Source organism: Sciurus vulgaris (assembly GCF_902686455.1).
Source record: "Sciurus vulgaris genome assembly, chromosome: 12".
Classification (NCBI taxonomy): Eukaryota; Metazoa; Chordata; class Mammalia; order Rodentia; family Sciuridae; genus Sciurus; species Sciurus vulgaris.
Window position 1 is genome coordinate 20,420,670 of NC_136473.1, and position 22,838 is coordinate 20,443,507.

General features: G+C 39.7%; 1 protein-coding gene across 1 annotated transcript in view; it reads right to left on the bottom strand.

Moving 5' to 3' along the window:
- The window catches only part of GAD2 (glutamate decarboxylase 2), a 111,794-nt gene that overhangs the window by 74,493 nt on the left and 14,463 nt on the right, over window positions 1–22,838 (bottom strand). Inside the window, exon 8 of the mRNA XM_079107811.1 lies at window positions 12,645–12,724. Within this exon, the coding sequence (XP_078963937.1) occupies window positions 12,645–12,724 (80 nt within the window). The remainder of the gene's footprint in view (window positions 1–12,644; window positions 12,725–22,838) is intronic.

A 22,838-nucleotide genomic window follows, 5' to 3' on the forward strand; every position in this document is an offset into this window, starting at 1 on the left:
TTTTAGAGGATCATAAACAATGACCACGTGGGATTTATCCTTGGGATACACAGATAATTCAACTTATGCAAATCTGTAAATGTGATATGCTGTATTAACAAAATGGAAGATAAAAACCATATGATCAGCTGGGTGCCATGATGTGTGCCTATAATACAGTTATCTGGGAGGCTCAGACAGGAGGATCGATGGTTCAAGGACAGCCTTGGTAACTGAGCAAAACCCTGTCTCAAAATAACAATTTTAAAAAGGTTGAAGATGTAACTCAGTGGCAGGGTGTCACTGGATTCAATCCCTATTTTTGAAAGAAGAAAAGAAAAAATCTCATGTGATCATTTCAAGAGCTATAGAAAAGAACCTGACAAGATTCAATAGCCCCTCGTGTTAAAAACTCTCAATGAATTAGGTGTGGAAGGAATTTACCTTAGTGCAATAAAAGCCATATATGACAAGCCCACAGCTAACTCATCATATTCAATGGAGAAAAATTGAAAACTGTTCCTCTAAGATCAGGAGTAGGACAAGGATGCCATCTCTTGGCATGTCTACCAGGCAGACTACAGGAAGTCTTAGCCAGATAAATTAGACAAGATAAATAAACAAAAGGTATCCAAATCGGACTGGAAGAAGTTCTCTCTGTTTTCATATGCTGTGATGTTATCATAGTAAAACCTAAAAATTCCACCAAAAAGTCATTTTGAACTAATAAGTGAAATTACATAAAGTTTCAGGATACCAAAATTAACACATAAAAATCAGTTGCATTACCATATTCTAAAATGAACTATCCAAAAAAATTAAGAAAACAATTCCATTTATAATAGCATTGAAAAGAATAAAATACTTAGGAGTAAATTTAACCAAGGAGGTGAAAGATAAGTGCAATGAAAACTATAAAGCATTGAAAGAATTGAAGAAGAAAAAAGAAATTAATGCAAATAATGGAAAGATATCCTGTGTTTATGAATTGGAAAAATCAATATTGTCAAAATTTCCATACTCCTCAAAGCATTCTATGGAATCAGTGAAGTCCCTATTGAAATTCCAATTTTTTTTTCCACAGAAGTAGAGAAAATGATTCAGAAATTAATGTGGAAACACAAAAATCGAGAGTAGCTATAGCAATTCAAAGCAAGAAGAACAAAGCTAGATATATCACAATCCCTGGTTTCAAATTAAATCAAAAACTGTCATAGTAAAAAAAAAAGAATATGGAACTATTGTAAAAACACACAAACCAAAGGAACAAAACAGGAAGCCCAGAGATAAATGCATGCCTATGTGGTCAACTAATCATCTCTGAAGGTGGTCACAATGCACAATGGGGAAAGGACAGTCTCTTCAATAAATACTGCTTGGAAAACTGGATATCTGCATGCAAAACAATCACATTAGGTTCTTATTTTCCACTGCACACAAAAGTCAACTTGAAATGGATTGAAGACACATAAACATAAGACATGAAACTATAAAACTCTTGGAAGAAAACAGGGGCATTGGTCTTGGCAATGATTGCTTTTTATGCGACCCCCAAAAGTACAGGCAATAAAAGCAAAAATAAACAAGACTGGGAAGCCATCCTTATCTAGCAGAATCAGATGGTTCCCTGTCTAGTTCCCCTAAGAATGGCTCCCCTAACTCTGCCCTATCCTGTCCATCACAGAAGAAGCTCCTCCCAGTCTTGCCTTCCTTTACCTGTCTGTCTATAAATAAAAGAGGGTGGGCTACTCCAGGTTTTTGTTAGAGTCCAGAGCTGGCATGGCCAGACCCGTCACGCCCCCTCTCATTTAAAAAAAGAGTATTGGCTTTTGTGTGTTTATTGAGTAGATAAGTTTTTGGATAATTGTGTGATACATAGCCAACATCCTCCTCCAGCACTTAACCTTTTTCTTATCCACACGGGATGTGGCAGAGAGGCCCCCACAAAAGGCTACATGGAACTAAAATTTCCTGCACAGCAAAGGAAACAGTTAGCAAAAGGAAAAAGCAGTCTGTGAAATGGGAGAAATATTTGCAAGCAAATGATAGATAAGGAGTTAATATCTGAAACATAAAAAGAACTCAAACAACCACACAGCAAAAAAAAAAACCCCAAACAAACAAACAACAAACAAAACTCCCCAAACCCTCAGTTGATTGAAAAATGGGCACAGAATCTGAATCGACAATTGTCAAAGAAGACATGGAAATGGGCATCAGGTATGTGAAAAGGTGTTCAACATCACCTAATCATCAAGGAAATGCAAATTAAAACCACAGCAAGACATAGCTTCACAGTGTTAGGATGCCTATTATCAAAAAGGTCAAAGACAAAAGTGTTGATAAAATATGGGGAAAAGGGGACTCTTGTACACTGTTAGTAGTAATGTATATATTCATAGCAAGTATTTGGAAATCTGTATGGAGATTCCTCAAAAACTAAAAAGTAGACCTACCATATGATCCAGAAATCCTACTTCTGGGTATATATCCAAAGGAAATAAAATTACTATCTTACAAAGATTTCTGCACTCCCATGTTCATTGCAGCTTTATTAATAGCCAAGATATGGAAACAAGCTAAGTGTCTACTGCATATCAGTAAATAAAGAAAATGTGGTAAATATTTTAATGGAATATTATTTGGCCTTGAAAAAGAAGAAAATCCTACCATTTGTGACAAGGATAGACCCGGAGGACATTATACTAAGTGAAATAAGCCAGGGGCAGAAAAACAAGTTCTTCATGAAAGGTCAAACTCAGAAATAGTAGAAGGGTGGTTCACAGAGGTTGGGGGAGGCAGAGAATAGGTCGATGTTGGTCAAATGGTACAAAATTCAAGTCGTATGATGAAAGTTCTGGAGACTGAATGTACAGAATGGTGATTATAGCTAATGTATTGGGCTCCTGAAATCTGCTGGCAGTAGATCATAGGTGTTCTCACCTTGCCCAGAAAAAATGGATAATTAAGTGAGGTGATGGATATGTTAATTGACTTTACATTTTTCAGTGTATACGTATACAGAAATATCATGTTATTGACCTATTTAGATACAATTTTTGTCAATTACACCTTAAAAAGACTGTATTAAAAAAAACATTCTTAAAATTTTAACCAATATACTAAGAAAAGATAACTATTGGAAGGGAACTAGAATAATAATGAGCATGTGAGGTTATAAATGAGTAAGGCATAACTATCACAAGTTTAGAACAATTCAAAAACCAAGAAGCTTCTTATATTCCAATAATGATCAATTGGAAAGATAATAAAAAAGATAACTTTAACAATGGCAACAAATTTTTTAAATATCTGGAAATAAAAGCTAACAGGACACTATGAAATCTACAGGAAGAGAAAAATATCTTTACCAATACATACAAAAAGGTTTTGGATAAATGGAAAGATGTGTGCTGTTGTTTGATGAGAAAACTCAACATTGCAAATATATGCAATCGATATCATGAGTGCAATTCCAATAGAATCCCAAGTGGAATTTTTAGGGGAGTCAGAACTGGGGAAGTAATTCTAAAATTTCTAAAAGGAGTAATTCTAAAAGAAATTTCTAGAAGAAAATATAGGGGAAGAAACTTTCATGACATTGGATTTGACAATGATTTCTTGGTTATGACACCACGACAAGACCAAAAAAATTTAAAAAAAAAGAAAACAAAGTCAAATTGGATTTCATGAAAATTAAAAACTTCTGTGCACCAAAAGACACTATCGACAGGATAAGAAGGCCACTACAAACTGGGAGAAAACTTCTACAAAAAATCTGATAAAGAATGAATACCTTGAATATACACAGATAATACCTAAATCTCACCACCAACAAAACAGATCAATTCAAAATAAGCAAAGAACTTAAATATGCATTTTTCCAATGAAGATGCACAGATGGCGAATTGACACATAAAAAGATGCTCATCTTCACTAATCGTTAGTTCAATAGGATCTCTCCTCTTAGGATGGCTACTTATAAACTAGAAGCATCGGTGAGGATGTGCGGAAACTGGACCCTCTGTGCTCTGCTGGTGGGATTGTAAAATAGGCCAGCAGTTGTAAAAAGCAATATGGAGATTCCTTAAAAAGTTAAAAATAGAATTATCATTGTATGACCCAACAACTCCCTAGCTAGCATCTACCCAAAACAAATGGAGTCGAATCCTGAAGAGGTAATTGTACACCCATGTTTCTAGTAGCATTCATCACAATACCCAAAATGTGGACACTTCCTGAGTGTTCATGGATGGATGGATGAATCAACAAATGTGGGATGATCATATACAAGGGAATACTGCTCAGTTTTAAAAAGGAAGAAATTCTTCACGTTTACAACGTGGATAAACTATCGTGCTAAGTGAAATACACGAGTCACAAAAAGCCAAATATTTTATGAGGGAGGTATTAGAGTAGTCAAATTCATAGAAAGTATAATGGCGGTTGCCAGGGGCTGGGGAGGGAGAGTGATTGAGTTATATTTAATGGGCAGTATTTCAGTTTGGAAGATGAAAAGAGTGATTAAACCATCCTCTGATGGCTGTACAACTATGTGAGTCCTTAACCCCCTGAAATGTACACTCCAAGATAGTTAAGATGCTGTGTGTATTTTGCCACAATTTTTAAAATTGTAAGGTGGGGAGGCCCGTTTAGCAGGTGAGTGCTAGAAGTTCTCTTCTGAGTCCAAGCCCTGCTCTTAGTGAACCAGCCGTGTGATCTTGGACACGGCACCTGGGAGGTGTTGAGTCAAATGGAGAAAGGAAAACTTGCCATAACCGTTGAACACTGTTGTGTTTATTGACAACCCTTCATAAAGTGACTTCATATCCTATATTAGCACCAGGTAAACGTAAGGGAATAACTCTGCTGTGTCTCTAATGAAATGTATTAGTTCATTTGTATAAAGTGCCTTGAACTGTGCCAGGCACGTGGTGAACACTCAATGATTAGCCGCCATTATTATTAAAAAATCTGTCCTCACAGAGGACTTAAGGAAGCACACACACCACTAGTGCCTGAGTTCTCTGCATTAAACTCATAGGAAAAACTGACACTCAGGGAGCTTCTCTAAAGCCCTGCTTGGGAATGATTGATTCAGTGTCTCTTCCAAGTCTGTCCTACTACAGGGCTCTCCACCGCTCCCCAAGGACCTGAAAGAGTGAATTAGCATCCTAACCTCCTTCAGGCCCTGGTCACAATTCAGTTAATTTAATACAAAGAGTCTAATGACCCAGATTATTTGTATTTTGAATAGCCTAAATCAATTGTCTGATAAAATGTGATACTTAACAAATACAGAAAAATGTAATCTAATAGTGATTGATACAGCTAGTGATTTTTTTAAAAAAAGTCTAAAATGATACAAAAGCCCTAGTAGTTAATTTGTGGTCTAAAAGCATTAATTAAAACAACAGAACTCTTATTAGCAGGAGATAGGACAGCAGTGACTCTCCTCTGCCAGCCAGGTTTCATAGTGTTTTGGTCACGTTTGTTTCCTGGAAGGTTTCAGCAAATTACTAGCACTTTGGCTAATGTAAAGGGAATCCTGAAGAGAGGATAAAGAGAAGGAGAAATGGAAGAGAGAGCAGAGAGTGGGAGAGAGTGCTCAAGAGAATTAATTTCTTAAAGTACCTGGAGTTCCTCACGAGTCCACATTGATAATAAATAAGAGAGAACAAGGTCACACACATGAAAAAAGATAGGTCTTCCCACAGTAGAATGCGGGAACTAACACACAGGAAGAAATGACAGTTAGAAAAATCACTATTTTGCAATCATCATAACAATAATTCAGGCAAGAATCATGAATAAATGCTAAACTATGGATGAATGTTTCAGGATATTTACAGTCTCAAGGCCTCTATTACAAGATACTTCTTAACTGCTGATGAAATAATAGACATTTATAATGGGGGAACCTGGCAGGCAGCACCTTAACCAAGTAGTCAAAGTTAAGGTTACTGAAAAAGGGACAAACCTCCTGATGAGATGCACAGGAGAAAGACAAGCATCCCCTGCCTGGGAGTCCTGCCCAGGTGCATCATGGGAATCCAGCCATGAGGGAAAAGGAGACAAGCCAAACTAACTACAACAGAAATGATCTACACCTCAAAAATACCAACGTCATGAAAGACAAAGCAAGGTGAGGAACACTCGAGACTAAAGGAAACTGGAGAGACAACTAAAGGACATGTCTGTGTGCGGGGCAGCGGGGAGCTATGAAGAATATTATTGGAACAATTGATGTAATGTTAGCAGTATTTGTGTCAAGTTTCCTGATTTGATAATTGCCTGTGATTCGTGTAAGCGAACATCCTTGTTCTTAGTAAATACACACTAAGGTATTAAGGGGTAATGGGACTAATGCCTGCAAAGGATCCTCAGAAGGTTCAGAAAAATATAGGTATGTGTATATGTATGATGAATTAATATATGTAGTATTTATTGTATTCAATATGGAATAATGAATCACATACATATATGGTGAGGAAGAGAGGGATAAAGCCAAGGTGTCTGAATGTTCACAATTGGTGAATCTGGGTGTAGGGAATGTAGGGATTCTTGTTACTATTCTTGCAATTTTTCTTGACGTTTGAAACTATTTTAATTATTCAAAATAAAAAATAAAGTTGAAAGGGGCGACATCTAAGAACCTTTCCAACTTTAAGGGGCATCTGGTTGGAAAGCCATTACCGAATGTCTCGCAGGCTAAGCTAGGCCTGTGTCTCCTCCTCTCTAGGACTCCACATGCTGCTCTTCCATCATGCCCCTGTTGCCTCCTCCCTGTTTCCCTTCCAGTTTTCTGATGTGAGATAATTTCAGAATAAGCTCCTCAGAGAAAGATCCTACACAATTTTATCCAAAAGAATAAGGAACTCCACTGTGCTGTAGAACACTAGATCTAATTTCTCCCATTCAAGTATCATCTAGTCCCCATAAACACGTACAAATATGTGTCCGTATTTTTCAAAAGAACAAATTAATAAGATACCTGTGCTATTTCAACCCCTTTTTTCACATGATTTACATTTCCTCTCTAGCCTGTCCCTCACCTCACAGTGAAACAGGCCTTAATGTTCTGCTTAAGACAACAAAACCAATGCCCACTGTCTACATGGATCAACGTATAACACCATACCCCATAAATCTCTACAATTAAAATACAGACATTACTAAATAATTATTATTGACACTAGGGTCTACTATTCACCAATTTCTCAACTGAATTCTTTTTTATTGTTACATTTATTTCTAAATCATATTTACAACATCTTTGAGAAAAAAGACTGTCTTTAATATTTACATTTTCCATGGGGCCTATCATTTTACACATAGCAAATGTTCGATAAATACTTACATACTTATTAAATGAAAACAAATGAATGAAAACACAACAAAACCCAAAACCATGGACTTAGCTGGCAAACGGAAGCCTGGCATTTACCCTTGACTCCTCTCTCGACCTGTGCACCACTCAATAGACACTTCCCATTAACTCAGAACTCCATCTCCTCTGTTCTCCACCCAGTTGGCCCACCACCCATCATCACCCATCATCTCCCGTTCCTATCTCCACGACCACCACTAACTTCCAGTCTCTAACCCACACGCCACTCTGCATTCAAAAATGCTCTAACGGGGAACTTCGATGTTGCCTCCCTGCTAAAAACCCTTCAGTGATGTTCCATGTCCTCAATCAAAAGTCAAATGGCTTAATATGGCTCAGAAGGTCTTTCAGGACAAGGACATTCTGACCATATCTCCCCAGCACTTTGCTCCTGTTCTTTGAACAAGCCAAGCACCGGCCCGCTCCCTCCCTGTCCCCCGCCCCCGTGCGTGGTTTATAATGTGCTGTGACCTCTTCCTGGTCATTCTTTCCTTTCCTCTTCATTTGGTTAACTCCCATTATCCTTCCTCTAGATGTTGAATGAATGAATATCAGTAATTCTCCTTTCCATAATGATTATTTTCCTCAAGTGTTATTGCTTGTTTCACAATAGACTAAGTTTCGTTGTGTCTGTGACTCTGTCCATCTTGTCTGTCTGGGCTCCATCCAAGGCCACTGCCTACAGCCAAAACAGTCCTGCTGCCATCATACAGGAACTTCATATTTTTCCAAATTATCATCCATATAATAGCCATTTACTTTCTTCTTCCCTGAGTGAATCTTTGGGAAACATCTTTTTTCTCAGTGGTCTAATCCAATCCTCAAAATACCACTCAGTTTTCTTTCCTCTAAACATTAATTTGCTCTTCTTCTCTATCCGTATACACAGCAATACATCATTGATTTGGATTCTGCTCATTCAAATTTTACAAATACTGGACCCAAGAGACAGAGTAAAAATTCATTAATCCTATCACTGTGAATATTCAATATTTTTTGCTAACAGGGAAAGAGAACTCCTAAACCAGGATTTATGAAGTCAAGGGTTCACTTTACACATTTCCCCTTTTGAATTTAATAGATAATTTTTAGAAAACAATATGCTTCTCATTAAATGTAAGCCATGTTGAACTAAAGTCTTGTATTATATCTTATTCTATTTATTAGAATACATATAATAAAATTAAAGTGCTTTTTGATTTTTTACTTCTGGGAGAACCTAGGCCAAACAAATGAAGATTTAATATACATTTTTCTTTTTCCATTTTAACTAAAAACTGTGTTTCTCTTTGAATGGGTCAGCGAAGTAAGCCCCTGTGACTGCTAATTAAGGGAGATTTCTAATACCTTTCATCACACGGGGCTCTGTGTGTGTCACTAGAAAGGCACAGACTGTTTCCCTTCAGTTGTGAACCTTCTACTAAATAACAAGATAAAACCTCTCTCCCCACTGTCAGACTGAGGTGCCGAGTCAGAAAGAGTAAATACAAGAAATGAAATCCTTAGAGAGCAGGTCCAAGTTTGTGTTTGAGGAGAGCCTTGATGAGCTTCATAAGGCACATTAGGGAAAAGAAGCACCCAGGGACAGTTTGCCAACCTGGAGTGATCCAAACTGCATGTCTGTCCCCAAGGGTAACAAGAACAAAAGGGCTGCCTGGTGTTTTAACTGATTCTGACTGGAGTCGTGACTACAGATGACCGTTCAAGGCCTTCTCCTCCACTGCCAACCGCACGCACTTCAATTTTACATCAGCCACTGAGGCCTGGATCTTCGTCTTAAACTCATACAACAGATCATGTGAATTAACAATGTAGAATTAAAGACCATGCGTAGACACAAGCTCAGCTCTCGTTTTCACTGCAACATACTCAGGTACAACACTGTGAGGGGGGATAAATGAGTGAAGGCTTCTGAAAAGCAGCTTGGTCTGATATATCACTTTCCTTAAAAGCATCCATATAATTTAAGCTAGTATTTATAATGAAGAAATAATCATAAATGGAGAAATCTTGGACAAAGGATGCTCACTGATGGCTTGAAACATTATAAGAGTAATATCAAAAATAAGGAAACATACAGTAGCAGGTTAATATTTTGTTCTTACCCCATTCTGGGTGTCCTTTTCTGCGTTTTACATTTGTCCTTACAATAATCCTATGAAGCAGATGCCATTACCTCTTTCCCTTATTCAAATAAAGAAACTGACGCACATAGAAGCATTTGCCTGAGCTAGTGGTGGAGTTGAGACTTGAAATCAAACAGTCCAGCCCTAGAGCCAGCTCTGTAAAATACTATGATACTTTCTGATATTACATAGTGAAGTGTGTTTGTGTTTGTAATAATGTGGGAAGATATTTATGTTATCCTGTGTAGTTAGAAAAAGAAACATGATCACAAAACTATAAGGATAAAAGAAGAACAGAGAAAAGAAAGAATGGACCTGTATGCTTGAAAAAGAAGACTCAAAGGTTTAGACCTGTGATGGCATTAGTGATGAATGATCTTGGGGTGGCAAAACTATATTTTCCCCTATTATTTTCTATTTTTTTAAAAGTAAGCAAGTCCTGCTTTGGGGATGGTAAAACTTGTAATTTGTTTCTTTTAAAGCACTTAATGTGTCTCCTGCTTCTGCTCACGTGTCTCTTTTCTTTTCCTTCTATGATCTTGTTTTCCCTTATCCTTTTTTTCTCTTTCCTTTCTCCTTCCTCCTTCCTACAGTGCCTCTTCCTCCTTCTCCACTCCTACAAGGTTCATGAACAGTATGAGAACAAGACTCACCCCTGGCTGCCTGAAGGCCTCTTTCCCCTTGTTTCCTCCCAGGGTGGGGCAATAGTGGGACATTTTCTTAAAAGATAATTTTTAGCCTTGTATTTTAGTCTTTCTAATGACTTCTAAAATCATCAAAAGAAAAATCTTTACTTTAAAATTTGGGGCTACCTGGCCAGTCACAGATCGCAGTCTCCACCAGCTTCCCAGTGTTCTTTGCTTATGCCCCTTTCTCTGCCTCCTTGGGTGAATGACACCTCTGTGCCTCTGTGCTGGCAGCCCTGTGTCCCTTTCTCTGCCACTCTTCTGCTTTCCCTCTTGCTCTTTCTTCCAGACCTAATTTTCTTTTGAGCATGATGCTGCCTTCGGAGAGACAGTAGTCAGGAGGTCAGCTCTTCCTCCTGTGAGTCCCTGGCTGGTCGGTGGGTGGTGCATCCAAGACCACTTCCTGGTCACACCTGATTTCCACAGGAGTAGAAGTAGCAAGACAGATGCTTTAAAGAGTAGGGTGAAGAACCCCTCTGTTCTGCCCGGGAAACTATTAGCCCCCTGGAATTCAACTCAAATTCACCTGCTAACTAGGCTAAAAAGGGAAACCTGACCAGGGCAGAAGACCAGGGGCTGTCTAGGTAATTTTTTCCCCTGAATTTAGGTCCCTAACAATGGTGATATTAAGAAAAATGTTAAAGTTACCTAAACCTTTTTTTCTATGTATTCTATTGCTTTCTCTTTACAAATAGATTTCTCTTTAGCAATTTATTCCAGCAATAAAGAGAATAAATATGAAAGTAGCATTTTTTTTCGCAAGCTTTTCTTCAAATCTCAGTTTGTAAGTACCTCCTTAGGGAGGAACACTGGTAGTCTTAAAAACATCAAACACCCACAACTCAGAGGCTGAGGCAGGAGGATTGCAAGTTTGAGGCCAGCCTCAGCAACTTGGTGAGACCCTGTCTTAAAATAAAAATAAGAAAGTAAAGAGATTTTTAAAAAGCAGGTAGGGATATAGCTCAGTGGTAGAGCACTCCTGGGTTCAATTCCTAGTACCACAAACAAAACAAAAAATAGTTCTTTTTTCGAGATGTGTTTGCTTCACACCAATCCTCTATAACTTCATGCCTCTCTTATTGCTAAGGCCTCTTACTGGTCTAATGATCAGAGACCCTTCCCCTTCTTACTTCCTGAAGTGTGGCTTCATTCACATTCTACTTGGATAAAAATGCTTTTGAGTTACCTTGTTTCCAGGTCTATAAGGGTCAAATGATAAATTTAACTCCTCTTTCCCTAAAGGAAAAATACACCTTTTTTCCACCCCTTGATTGTAAAAATAATGTGTTCAGAGCTAATGATCAAACAAAATCAGCCAGTACATAGAGGTGTAAACAAGAAAGTGCAATCCTTTAATCTCACCACTGAGAAGGAGATGTGGTTATTAATTTGCTGGGTTTTTAGAGCTTTTAAACTCCCACCTGGCCAACAGCATCTGCCATTACTGTCCCCTTCCACCTACCTCTGGTCAAGCCCACTCCTTGAGTCCCCCAAGACGCTCATTCCTACTTCCTTTGGAGGCTTTGCCCGGGGTGCTCAATCTTCTGGGATTGCTTCTGCCTTTCCCTTTCTCCATTCAACTAATTTGAAAAATCCAGCAAGTCCCCCTCCTGCATGAAGCTTTCCAAGTCTTCCCATCATGGGACTGTGTGCTCTGTGTCACAGGACTGAACCATTCATTGATCACCTTCTGATACTACTGACATCTCCCCACCTAGATCACATGCTGTCAGGGAACTGGGATGTGCCCTGTACTTTTCTGGTGGGAAATTCGTACACTGCTGTCTGACAGATATATATGAGTAAAATCAATGGTTAATTGAGTAGCTTTCTTTTCATTTAATGAAAGTCCCTATTGAGTCCTCCAGAAACTGAACCTAATTTCTGTAGGTTTCTGTAATTGGCCAGTGATATTTTACACGGATATTCCGAAAATGCCTTCAAATCTATCTTTCGAAGCACCACATCTAATCCCCACAACCTCTGGGATTTGGGTGACAATTAAGACAGGGATTTCTCACAAGAGAGCTCTTTGATTTCAGCACAAAGTTGCTGAGTCAGCAACAACTCACAGGATGATTTACTTCCTGCTCACTAAACTGTCCCCCAGTCTGTAATCACCCCGTGGAGTTTACACAAGCCATGGTGCCTCAGTGACGATCCCTCATACATCAGGGCTTCGATTGCCTGTCATTGCTAAAGCACCCAGGTGATAAATGCCCTTCTGCACCGTCTTGGTGAAGAATATTTTGATTGATTTACTAGAGGTGTGACAGAGTCAGTGGTATGGAGACACAGCATCGTGGACTCCATGCAGGAGCCTGTGTGAAGAGACTCAGAGAAAGGCAGTGGCTGGGTGACAGCAGGCCTCCTGTCTGGCAGTCATCACCCATGTGCACACCACGGTGCATGTGCATGGATTTGCAAATTGCTAACCTACAAGGGTTGCAGACTCAGGCTCACCTCTCATCACATTTAATCAGAATCACGCTGTCTGTTCCAATTCCTAAGGCTGCGGCTCCCTTCTTGAGAGAAAAATGACTCTGTAAAAAAAGTAGATTTGTAATTAGTTTCATACAAAGATAAGATCCAGTCCCTCTGCTGGTTTTTAAAATCCTTTTCTTGTGTCCTTTCATTTCTCCAAAACCTGAAAAGGTGGCATCCTTCACTTGCCCCTTTCTAAACATATGGTGGTGAAATACGTATAACTTCACTAAATATATCTTAAATACCATCTTAGCCACTTTTTAATCATGCCAGTCCAGTAACCTTAAGTCTTTCCACATTGTCATACAACCAGTATCACCCTCCATCCCCAGGACTCTTTCCATATTGCAAAACTAAAACTGTACTCATCAAACAGCCATTTCTCTTTCTGTCACTCCAACCCCTGGTAACCATCATTCTAGAATCTGTCTCTGTGAATTTGACTACTCTAGATATCTCATATAAGTGTACTCAATCATACAGTATTTGAATCTTTGTGATTGGTTTATTTCACTTGGCATAATGTTGGAAAGGTTCATCCATGTAGTAGCATGTGCCAGAATGTCCTTTTTGAAGACTGAGTGATATTCCACATGTGTATACACCACATTTTGTTTACACATTCATCCATTTCTAGGCAGTTGGATTACTTCTGCATTTTGGCTATTGTGAATAGTGTTATTAGAAACATGGGCATACCAATATTTCTTTGAGACTCTGCTTTAGTTTTTTTGGGTAGATACCTAGAACTGCTGTGCCACATGGTAATTCTATTTTTAATTATTTGAAGAACTACCATACTACTTTTCACAATGGCAACACCACTTTACATTTCCACCAGCAGCACACAAAGGCTCCCATTTTCCACATCCTCACCAACATTTGAAATTTCTTTTTGTTTTGTTTTGTTGAGGCAGGGTTTTGCTGTGTTGCCCTGGCTGATCTCAAACCCCTGGGGCTCTGCCTCAGACTCCAGAGTAGCTGGACTCTAGGAAGGAGCCACTGTGTCTGGCGATTTTCTATTTCTTGATAATAGTCATCCTACTGGATGTGAGGTGGTCACTCATTGTGCCTTTGATTTGCATTTTCCTAGTGAGGAATGTTGAACATCTTCTCATGTGCCTATTGGCTGTTTATACATTTTCTTTGGGGAAATGTCTACTCAAGTTCTCTGTCCATTTTTGAGTGGTATTGTTTGTTGTTGAATTCACTTGTTTTTTTTTTTTTTTTTTAAGAAAAGATGTTGGCAATTGTAATTGGATCTGATACCCCAGGACACACAGACTCCAAGCCAATTTTACATAAAAGGCGGAAGCACACATCAACCACCTCTAGTAGCTATGTATTGCATAGGCTTTTTTGGCTACCAAGAGATTACACTCAGTTTCTCCCAAGACCAGTGAAACTGCTTGCACTCAGGTAAGGAGAGAAGTTGGCCCTAAATCCAGCACTCTTCATCCCAGAGTTCTCAGAGGGGCTATTTGTCCAGGCAACTACTAGTCTGGGGCAGACTCAGGAATGTGACATAACAGTTACTGGCTGGGGCAGGAGAACTTGTCTGTGTGGAGAAGGGGCCACCCTGACGACAAACCGCCTAACCTTTGCACTTTGGGTCTTTGACTCTAGGTTAGGCTTCCGTGTCTCAATGGCTGTAATCACTGTGCCAATTGGATAGCTGGAAAGGCTAACCTAAGACCAGCTGCGCCGCATCTGCCCATCCGCCTCTTACCATTAACAACAGATCATTAAGCTGTCTGAGAGGAGAGCAGAGAGCTGCTTCTGCAATTTACACCTCCAAAGGGTTGCTGACTGGAATTTTAAGTTATGGTCCTGAAGAGTGTATGTTTGTTCTCTTTTTCAAATGCCCACTTTTGACTCACTGGAACTATTAAATATGTGGCATAAGAGTCCTTAACACACATATTTTTAGGGAGTATTTCAATAAGCAAGAAGGAATCACATTTATAACAGTAGCAAATAACATCAACCCATAAAGGAGGCAGTCTGAAGGGAGGAGTTTTAAAAGCTAAGTGTAGGTAGAAATAATGAGAAAGGGCCATTAGACTCATTTTACAACCTCAGAGTGACAAAGTATATCATTATTACCAAGATACCTAGGAAATAGGAAAAAGAAAAAAAAAGCTTAATTGGGTCAGGGATTGTAAAGACGGATGACTCCCCCATCAAAAGACAGTGCTTTCTCTTTCATAATTAACAGAGGTTGGGTGACCCCAAAGAGAGGGAGTCCAGAGAAAAACAGTGCTAGAAGGACCCAGAACAGAGGAGCCAGCTGCCCCACCGAGCAAGCACAAGCTCCTCAAATTTGCCTCTCACTAAATGAGCACTTGAGCACTAAACTGCAAAATGTCAGATTGGGGCTAAGTAAGAGATCTGGTGAACCTGGTCAGTGAGAGGATCCGTTCCTTTCTGGTCTTTAATGAGAAAGAATAGGCATTCTTAAATGAGGAGCAATTACCCAGCTTAATTGATCACTGTAGCAAATGCCACAGAGTTACAGAAAAGCACATGCCCCAATAGAAAGCTTAAAGATGGGGAACGCAAGTGAGATGAGGCATGAAAGAGAAAATTAGTACCGAACATTAAGTCTGTTTATATTTTCAGGAAAAGGGAGAAGAGAAATAGCTAAATGGTGTCCAAGAATAGCAAGGGACCCGTGGAGAGGAAGGAGTTTGATTGGGTTGGGGGAGACACTACTTAATGAAGAAGAAACAGTGCAGACAGCTTAAATGGCATGCCTCTCCATGCTGGTGGGACAACACATGGGGAATCTTTTTCAATCCTTGGCACCAAGTTTAATGGAACCACTGTGGATGAACAAGAGGAGAAAAGCATCCAAAAAACAACCTCCCAAATGCTGAGGAGCCTGGGAAACAGGTGTCTTGAGAGAGCTTAGACAATACTTGGTCAAGAGCAGAGGGCTTTAGGGACATATGGTGTAGGTGACTTTCATGCCTGGAGGACAGTGCCAAGGTGGGGCTAGGAAATAGACTGCTCTGAGTTGCATCTGAACAAAACTTGAAAGATGTAAGAATCCAGATTTGCTCATAACTAATCAACAATCAAGACTCTTGTAGCTAGATGCAGTGGTGCATGCCTGTTTTCCCAGCAACTCAGGAGGCTGAGGCAGAAGGATCACATGTTCGAGGCTAGCCTCAGTAACTTAGCAAGCCCATCTCAAAATAAAAAAATAAAAAGGGCTGGGGATGTAGCTCAGTGGTAAAACACCCTGGTTTCCATCTTCAGTATGAGAGAGAGAGAGAAAAAAGGAAAATGAGAGAATGAAAGAGAACAAGAGTGCATTGAGCTGGTGGAGGGGCCCAACTTGATCATTCCATTCAGCTCTTTGACCACTAGTTGACCAGTAGGTGCAACAGGAGTTCCTTTACTCTTAATGAGGACAGTACATCTTATTTCCCTTTGGGAATGATAGGAGAGTAAGCTGAATGATAAAAACCTTGAGACAAACCTGTTCAAAGTCTCCACATGCCAGTTTCTCTTCCTCTATTAGAATTCAGATAAGAAGATGAAAAGCTTCATTAATTCTTTCAAACCACTGTTATTCATCCAAGTGTTTAACTGAGACTTGGATTCCACTGCCTAGCAGATCACTAGGCTTCAGGGACAGCTTCTGCTAGGCCTGGAGTACATGAAGATGATTAAGACAGTATTCAATATCCACCTTCCCCCATCCTCAAGCACCTCCCCTCTGCTCTCTCTACCTGGTGGTTCTGGCCATCCTTGTCTTCTGTGAGCTCGCAATACTTGTTCTTGCCTTTGTAATTGCTACTGAATTTTCTGGAAAACTCTTCCACCAGATATTTACCTGGTTCTTGCCCTCATTTGATGTAGATCTCTGCACACATATCATCTCCAAAGAGAGAAGTTTTATGACCACCTTATAAAATAGCCCATTCCACCCTTCTCTTTTGTCACTATGTGATGTGATAGTGTTTATTAATTTACTGTCTTCTCCCTACTAGACCATAGGAGACTGCACAAGGACAGATTTTGTTTTAGTATATAACCAGTAAATATTGGTTGAACTTGTTTATTGTATGCTCGGAGAACAAGTCCTAGGAACTTTCTACTATTTTTTTTTGCCATAAATCTCTAGCTACAAATCCCAATGTTGAGGTGTGGTTTTGGTGACTGAAGCCAGACAACAGTGAACTAAATGGATCCCATTGCGTCTAACCCAAGGCCATTTCTAAAAGCAAGTCTAGAGGTCTTCTTTGTACCCACACCAGAAGACTTAAAATGGGGTCCTTCCTAAGCAGGAGACAGTTACATGTCTTTCTACCCAAACCAGCTGCTTGGCATGAAGTGGAATAATCCCAGTAGAAATTAGAGAAAGGACCCACTAGTCTGGGAATCAGCTCTTAACTCTTACAGTATTCTACCAAATGTTCTACCTTTGCTCTATCCATTGCCTTTGGACTTGATCCTTGTGTACAGTACTCCTCCCCTGGAGTGTGATAGAACAATGAGCAGAGATGAATGAGATCGTTATACATCAGAGATCCCCAACCAGTAGATCTTGAAGCTCAATCTTTGAATGAGCTGAATCTGCTTCTCTGACCCTTCCCCAAGACTTAGAGTGCCTTACCCCCTCAGTGACTGCAGTGCCAACAGTATTCTCCTCGGCCACTCCTTCTTCACGCCCCTCCTACATACCTGTTGGTTTGCCTCCTAGACATCCTAAGATTGGAGGGAAATGGAATCTTCATCTCTTAGACTGACAAGCTCTCTTCTTACTCCTGATCATCAATTGACTTAAAAGAGATTCTGATTTCCAAGGTATCTGATTTACAAAGAAGGTTGGACTCTGTGAGACCACCTTATTGATTTCTAATTATTATTTGGAGGGGAGGAGATGACTCAGCTACATGTTTGGAGATTCTGTGTGATTCAGAGGTAATATGAATCTGTACACAGGACATTTCTGTGAAGCTACTCCCTTACTATTTATACCCAATTCTAATTATTCTTTTAAGGTCAGCCCATTGTGAGACTGCAACCTAAATGTGTAGTAAAAGAAAGAAATGGTGTGCACTCTTCACACTGGTTTGGAAAACTTTTTAACGAGGAAAGAGAACCAAGGATGATATTTGGTGGTAAATGCAAACACTGATATTGAGAATGCATTCGGTCATTTGAGGCACTCAACGAACAACAATTTATTTCCTTGATTTGGGATTCTGAGTGGAATAAATGAAAATGTGTAATGGAAAGAGGTAATGTAAAGCAAAATGACCTGATTTGTGTACCTGGTTCTATTTAGACAAATTAATTTCTCATTCTGAGATACTTTTTGCTGAGCAGCAATGATGAATTCTTCTCTCAGCAGAATTGTCATGGGTCATGTAGATATCATGTGTGAAGTACCCAGCACTCAATGGGTGCACACAAAGGTGTATCCCTCTTATTCTCCCATCCTCCTACCTAATGTGATAAAATCCTCAGGTTTTCCTAGTTAGCCCGAGTGGAATTTTGAAATCTTCAAACAAAATTAATGAAAATTCACCTTATTTCTTAACACATATGTCATATAGAGTACGTAAAAAAAAAATCCCAAAATTCTACAAGTAAAAATAGAGAACCTAAACTCTCTTGATCTTGATTATTGCTCTGATATCTTGGGACAAACTTTTAGGAAATAATTTGCCCCTAGACATGTCCCTGACTCACTATTTTCTCTGTTGCCTCCATTTTGACTCCTGGGTGGTCTCATCTTTCTCCTTGTGAGACACCAGTGGGTGGCTGGTTATAATGCCAACTATGGTGCCAACTCCAGGTGTGCTCACTGAGGGCTAGACACTGTGCATATACGTATCACCACTTCCATCTTACAAACATGGAGGAAACTGAATCACTATTCTACATTCATGCCCTGGGAGGTGGCAGAACAGGGCTTGTCACCATTTCTGGTCAATTCCAAAGCTCATGGACTTGAATCTACTAACCTGAAGAAAAATAAGTCTATCTGTTGCTTCTAATCTGACCTTGGAGCAAGGGACCTTGGATCACAGTCACCAGCTGTGATTTTGGGAGCACTGGGAAAGGTGACTGTCTCCTCCAGAACCTCTCTCCCTCTTCTTTTCCCCAGGACGACACATGTTCCCTGAGGGCAGGCACTGGGTCTGTGTTGTTCATTGGTGTCTCCCAATGCTTGACTCAGAGCAGCATTGAATGAGTGAAGAAAGGAACAGGAAAGCGTCTCACTGCACAGTGGTGGGAAATGGACCTTACTGCCTGGGTCCTTTGTCAGTCATTGCAGTGGAGATGCCTCCAGGAGAGGCAATACCTGGGTCCTAAGCACTCACACCTCAGCATGGCTTTCAGGTTCGTTCCCAAGATTGTGTTTTGATAGGACTGGATGGAGGAGAGAGTAACATGGAGTGATGAGCATTCTGAAATTAAAGGGAGTAGGAATGCCAAGGCAGAGCAGGTGTGTTGAGCTGAGCTCACATTTTCACTTGCCATCAGTTCTATCAGGCTAAGCTTTTGCCTAATAGGGAGAATTACATTTTGTGGGAGTTGGGATTTTCAAAGCTTCCTGAGTCATTGATTTTTACTTTTTTATGCTTTTGTATTTTCTTGTTGCTTTTGAGATCTACCTTTGGAATTGAAACCCCCTCAGTCATATGCGGAAACCATTTTTCTGAAGCAACTGTGAGAATTCTCCATGGAAGAGGGCCAAGGCCGTGAGGGACCTGGGTAGACTACTGATGACCAGTTCCAGGAGATGTAGACATGAGCTGGGCTTGGTGTGTGAAGGGTGGTCATTTGCCTAAAAAATCCCATTGTCTGTTATGATTATGAAGAACATTTTTTCCTAGATGATAATAGGCTGTTTCATGGAAGTTATTTCTGGAAGAGGTTATATCACATGAGCAAATAGAGGAATGTGGAATTAAGTGCATGGTTTAGGATTCAGAGCTATAAATGTGAATTGTGAATCTGTGATCTTAGCTTCCCTCTAAACCTACTTTCAAGAAAGAACCTAGAACTCATCAGCTTAATTTTTGCCATGCCTGTCATGGAAGAGTCAGGGAAATTCTAAGATCTCTTCCAGTTCTGAGATTTTTGTGGTTCTATATTTTGGGGGAAAGTAGTCTTAGGACTTTTTAGTTTTGGGCTAAATACTCTTATTTTAACTTCATGATTTATTTACTTCTTCTAATTGTCTTTATCAGCTGTATTATTTAAGTTAGTTCTATTAAAGTTTTATAAGAAAACAGTGGATCTCAACAATCAGAAAATTTTAACACCTTGCCCTTCTTATCAGCTAGGTGAAGTTCTAGTCAGAGTTGGTGGCCCGAAAAGAGGTAGGTAGCCCTGATGTGATGTGACTGAGACAAAGTGAAGTGTCACTTAGAAAAGAGATGACTCTTCCCTTCCTGAAGTTTCTGGTTGGGTGCAGCAGACTACAGAGTCTCTCAACATCATCTCCATCTCTATAGTGCTAGACATGTCAAGTTATAAATTCAGTGCTCAGAATAGAAAAAAGAACAGTAACTAGAACTGCTTCAATAGGTCAAAAAATTATATTAGCACTAGAACAACCAATATGCAGAAAATGGAATTTGGGACAAGATGCTCCAAGAGGATTCAGAGTAGCCAGCTACAGGGGGCATTTGGTCATCCAGTCCAGTAGTGGTGTTGGATGAGTGGGAAATTGAGGCTCTAGGGCCAGTTCTGCCATTGACAGACTGTGAAACCTGGAGCAAAGCGTTCCCCATCTTTGAAGCTTAGTTACTTCAATCTTTAAAACAAAGTCATTTTTAAAAGTACCTACTATTTATGTAGAGTTTCTTATGTCCCTGGCACTGAGGCAAGGACATGTTTTCTAAGGCTTTCAGATGATTTTCCAGAAGTCTTGGGTTCTGAAAGCCTCTCAAAGAACAGGAATAAAGACCCTGCAGCGACACTTCCTCATCCACTGGCCTCCCTGTCCTCACTGGATTAACACAGCAGCCTCTCCAGGACCCTTCTCCATATGAGGAAGAACCTCCCCCACCACATAAGGACCGACATCATGTAGTTTAAAGAAAAGGCATTAGAGGAAGGACTTGGTAATATTCTTTTGTTAGCCCACGGAGAGTTATTTCTGAAACAGGTGGAAATAGAATTATTGGAAAAGACCAAAGGAATATGTGCCTTTAGCCTGAAGCCAGAAAGAACGACACTAAATAATTAATTGAACATAAAAGCCTGAGGTATAGAGCCCAAAGGAACTAGACTTTCAAAGGACCCAGAGCTATAAATGTGAATTGTGAATCTGTGATCTTAGCTTCCCTCTAAACCTACTTTCAAGAAAGAACCTAGAACTCATCAGCTTAATTTTTGCCATGCCTATCATGGAAGAATCAGGGAAATTAACACTTCCTAATCTGGAGTGTTAAGGAAAAGACTCACTGGTACGTGCTCATCTGTGCAGAAGGTATGGGTCAAGTGTTGAAAGAGACATGGAAGCACTTCAGATATGTTCGGAAAGTGCCCTCCCGTCATAGCCTAGGTCCAGGAGATAATAGGATGATTTTTTTGGTAGGGAGAGGGAATAATAATAATAACTGTCACATTAAGAGGAGGAAATCCAATTAGGGATCAAGGTCAATTGATGAGACTGTTGTACATAAAGCTCTGATCTTTGAGTTTAGTTTTTACAGCATTAGTCAGGGCAAGAACTTCACTGGTTCGGGAGTTGGGAAATCCCATTTAATTCAGGGTCTACCTACCTGGCTACTTCAGCCTCTTCAATTTTAAAAGTCAAAAAACTTGCCTTATAAGGATAGGAGAATCAAACAAGTGTCTATATACATTGAAAATGTTTAGAGACTGTCAAATATTAATTCAATTTAAGGTATTTTACATTAGGAAAACAGTTTGCCTGTTATAAATGATAAGCCTAGGAAGCTGTAGCTCAGTGACAGAGAACTTGCTTAGCATGTACAAGGACTTGAGTTTGAACTCCAGCAATGTGAATGAATAAATAAAATAAAATAAGCCTATATTGGATTTTAGGAAAAGTTCATAATTCAAGCAATCTTTCATAATTATGTGTGAGAAGAGAGATACAGGAAGGAGGATGGAGAATCAAATGGTGGTTGTATACCCAAATTGTCTTTCTTTCTCTTAGAAATAAAAGAATAGACTCCATGTTCATAATATCTAGAGAAGAAAGTATAGTGAAATGATTTCAGACCCCAGGGACTGAGCTTTTGGGAATGGGCTAAGTCAATTTACATCAAGTGTGAGGCTGAAATACTCATAAAAAAAACAGAGACACCTGGTAGAGAGCCCCGGACAGCTTATTGCTTGACAAATCTCCTCTGGGCTTGGAATAGTTTAGAAGTCAAAAGCAAAAGATGCCTGATATAAGATCATCTGGGCTTTTTAAAACTGAGAGTATGATGATATTTAACTATTTTGGGGTCCAGGTCCACTACAAGGAAATAGTAATTGAGAAGAAAAAGTATATCGTGATTCTTTTCCAAAAATTTTTTTTGGTTTTTAGATGGACCCAATACCCTTGTTTTATTTATTTATTTTTATGTGGTGCTGAGGCTCGAACCCCATGCCTCACACATTAGGCAAGTGCTCCACCACTGAGTTACAACTGCAGCCCTGTGATTCTTCTTTTAACTCTTGAAGAAGCTGAGAAATGAAAATTATCTCCTGATGTGGTACTAGGTGTGGTTGGCTGAGAAATGGATTCCTCTACCCCCAGAGATGTCCACATCTTCATCCCTAAACTCTGGGAATGTGTTACCTTTCATGGCAAAAGGCAGATGCAATTAGGTTGAGGATATTGGGATAAGAGATAATCCCAGATTGTTCAAGTAGGCCCAATGCAATCATAAGGGTCTTTATATATGAAAGGGGGAGGCAGGAGAAGCAGAGCCAGAGAAGGAGATATAGTGATGAAGGTGGGGGGTGTGTGTGGGGGAGAGAGAGAGAGAGAGAAATTGAAATTGGAGACAATATACTCCTGGATTGGAAGGTGGAGGAAGAGCCATGAACCAGGAAATGTACGCAACTTTTGGAAGCTGGACCAAGGCAAGGAAATAGATTCTCCCTGAGAGCCTCCAGGAGGAACACAGCCCTGCTTTTCCCATTTTAGATTCCTGACCTCCACAAGTATAAGAG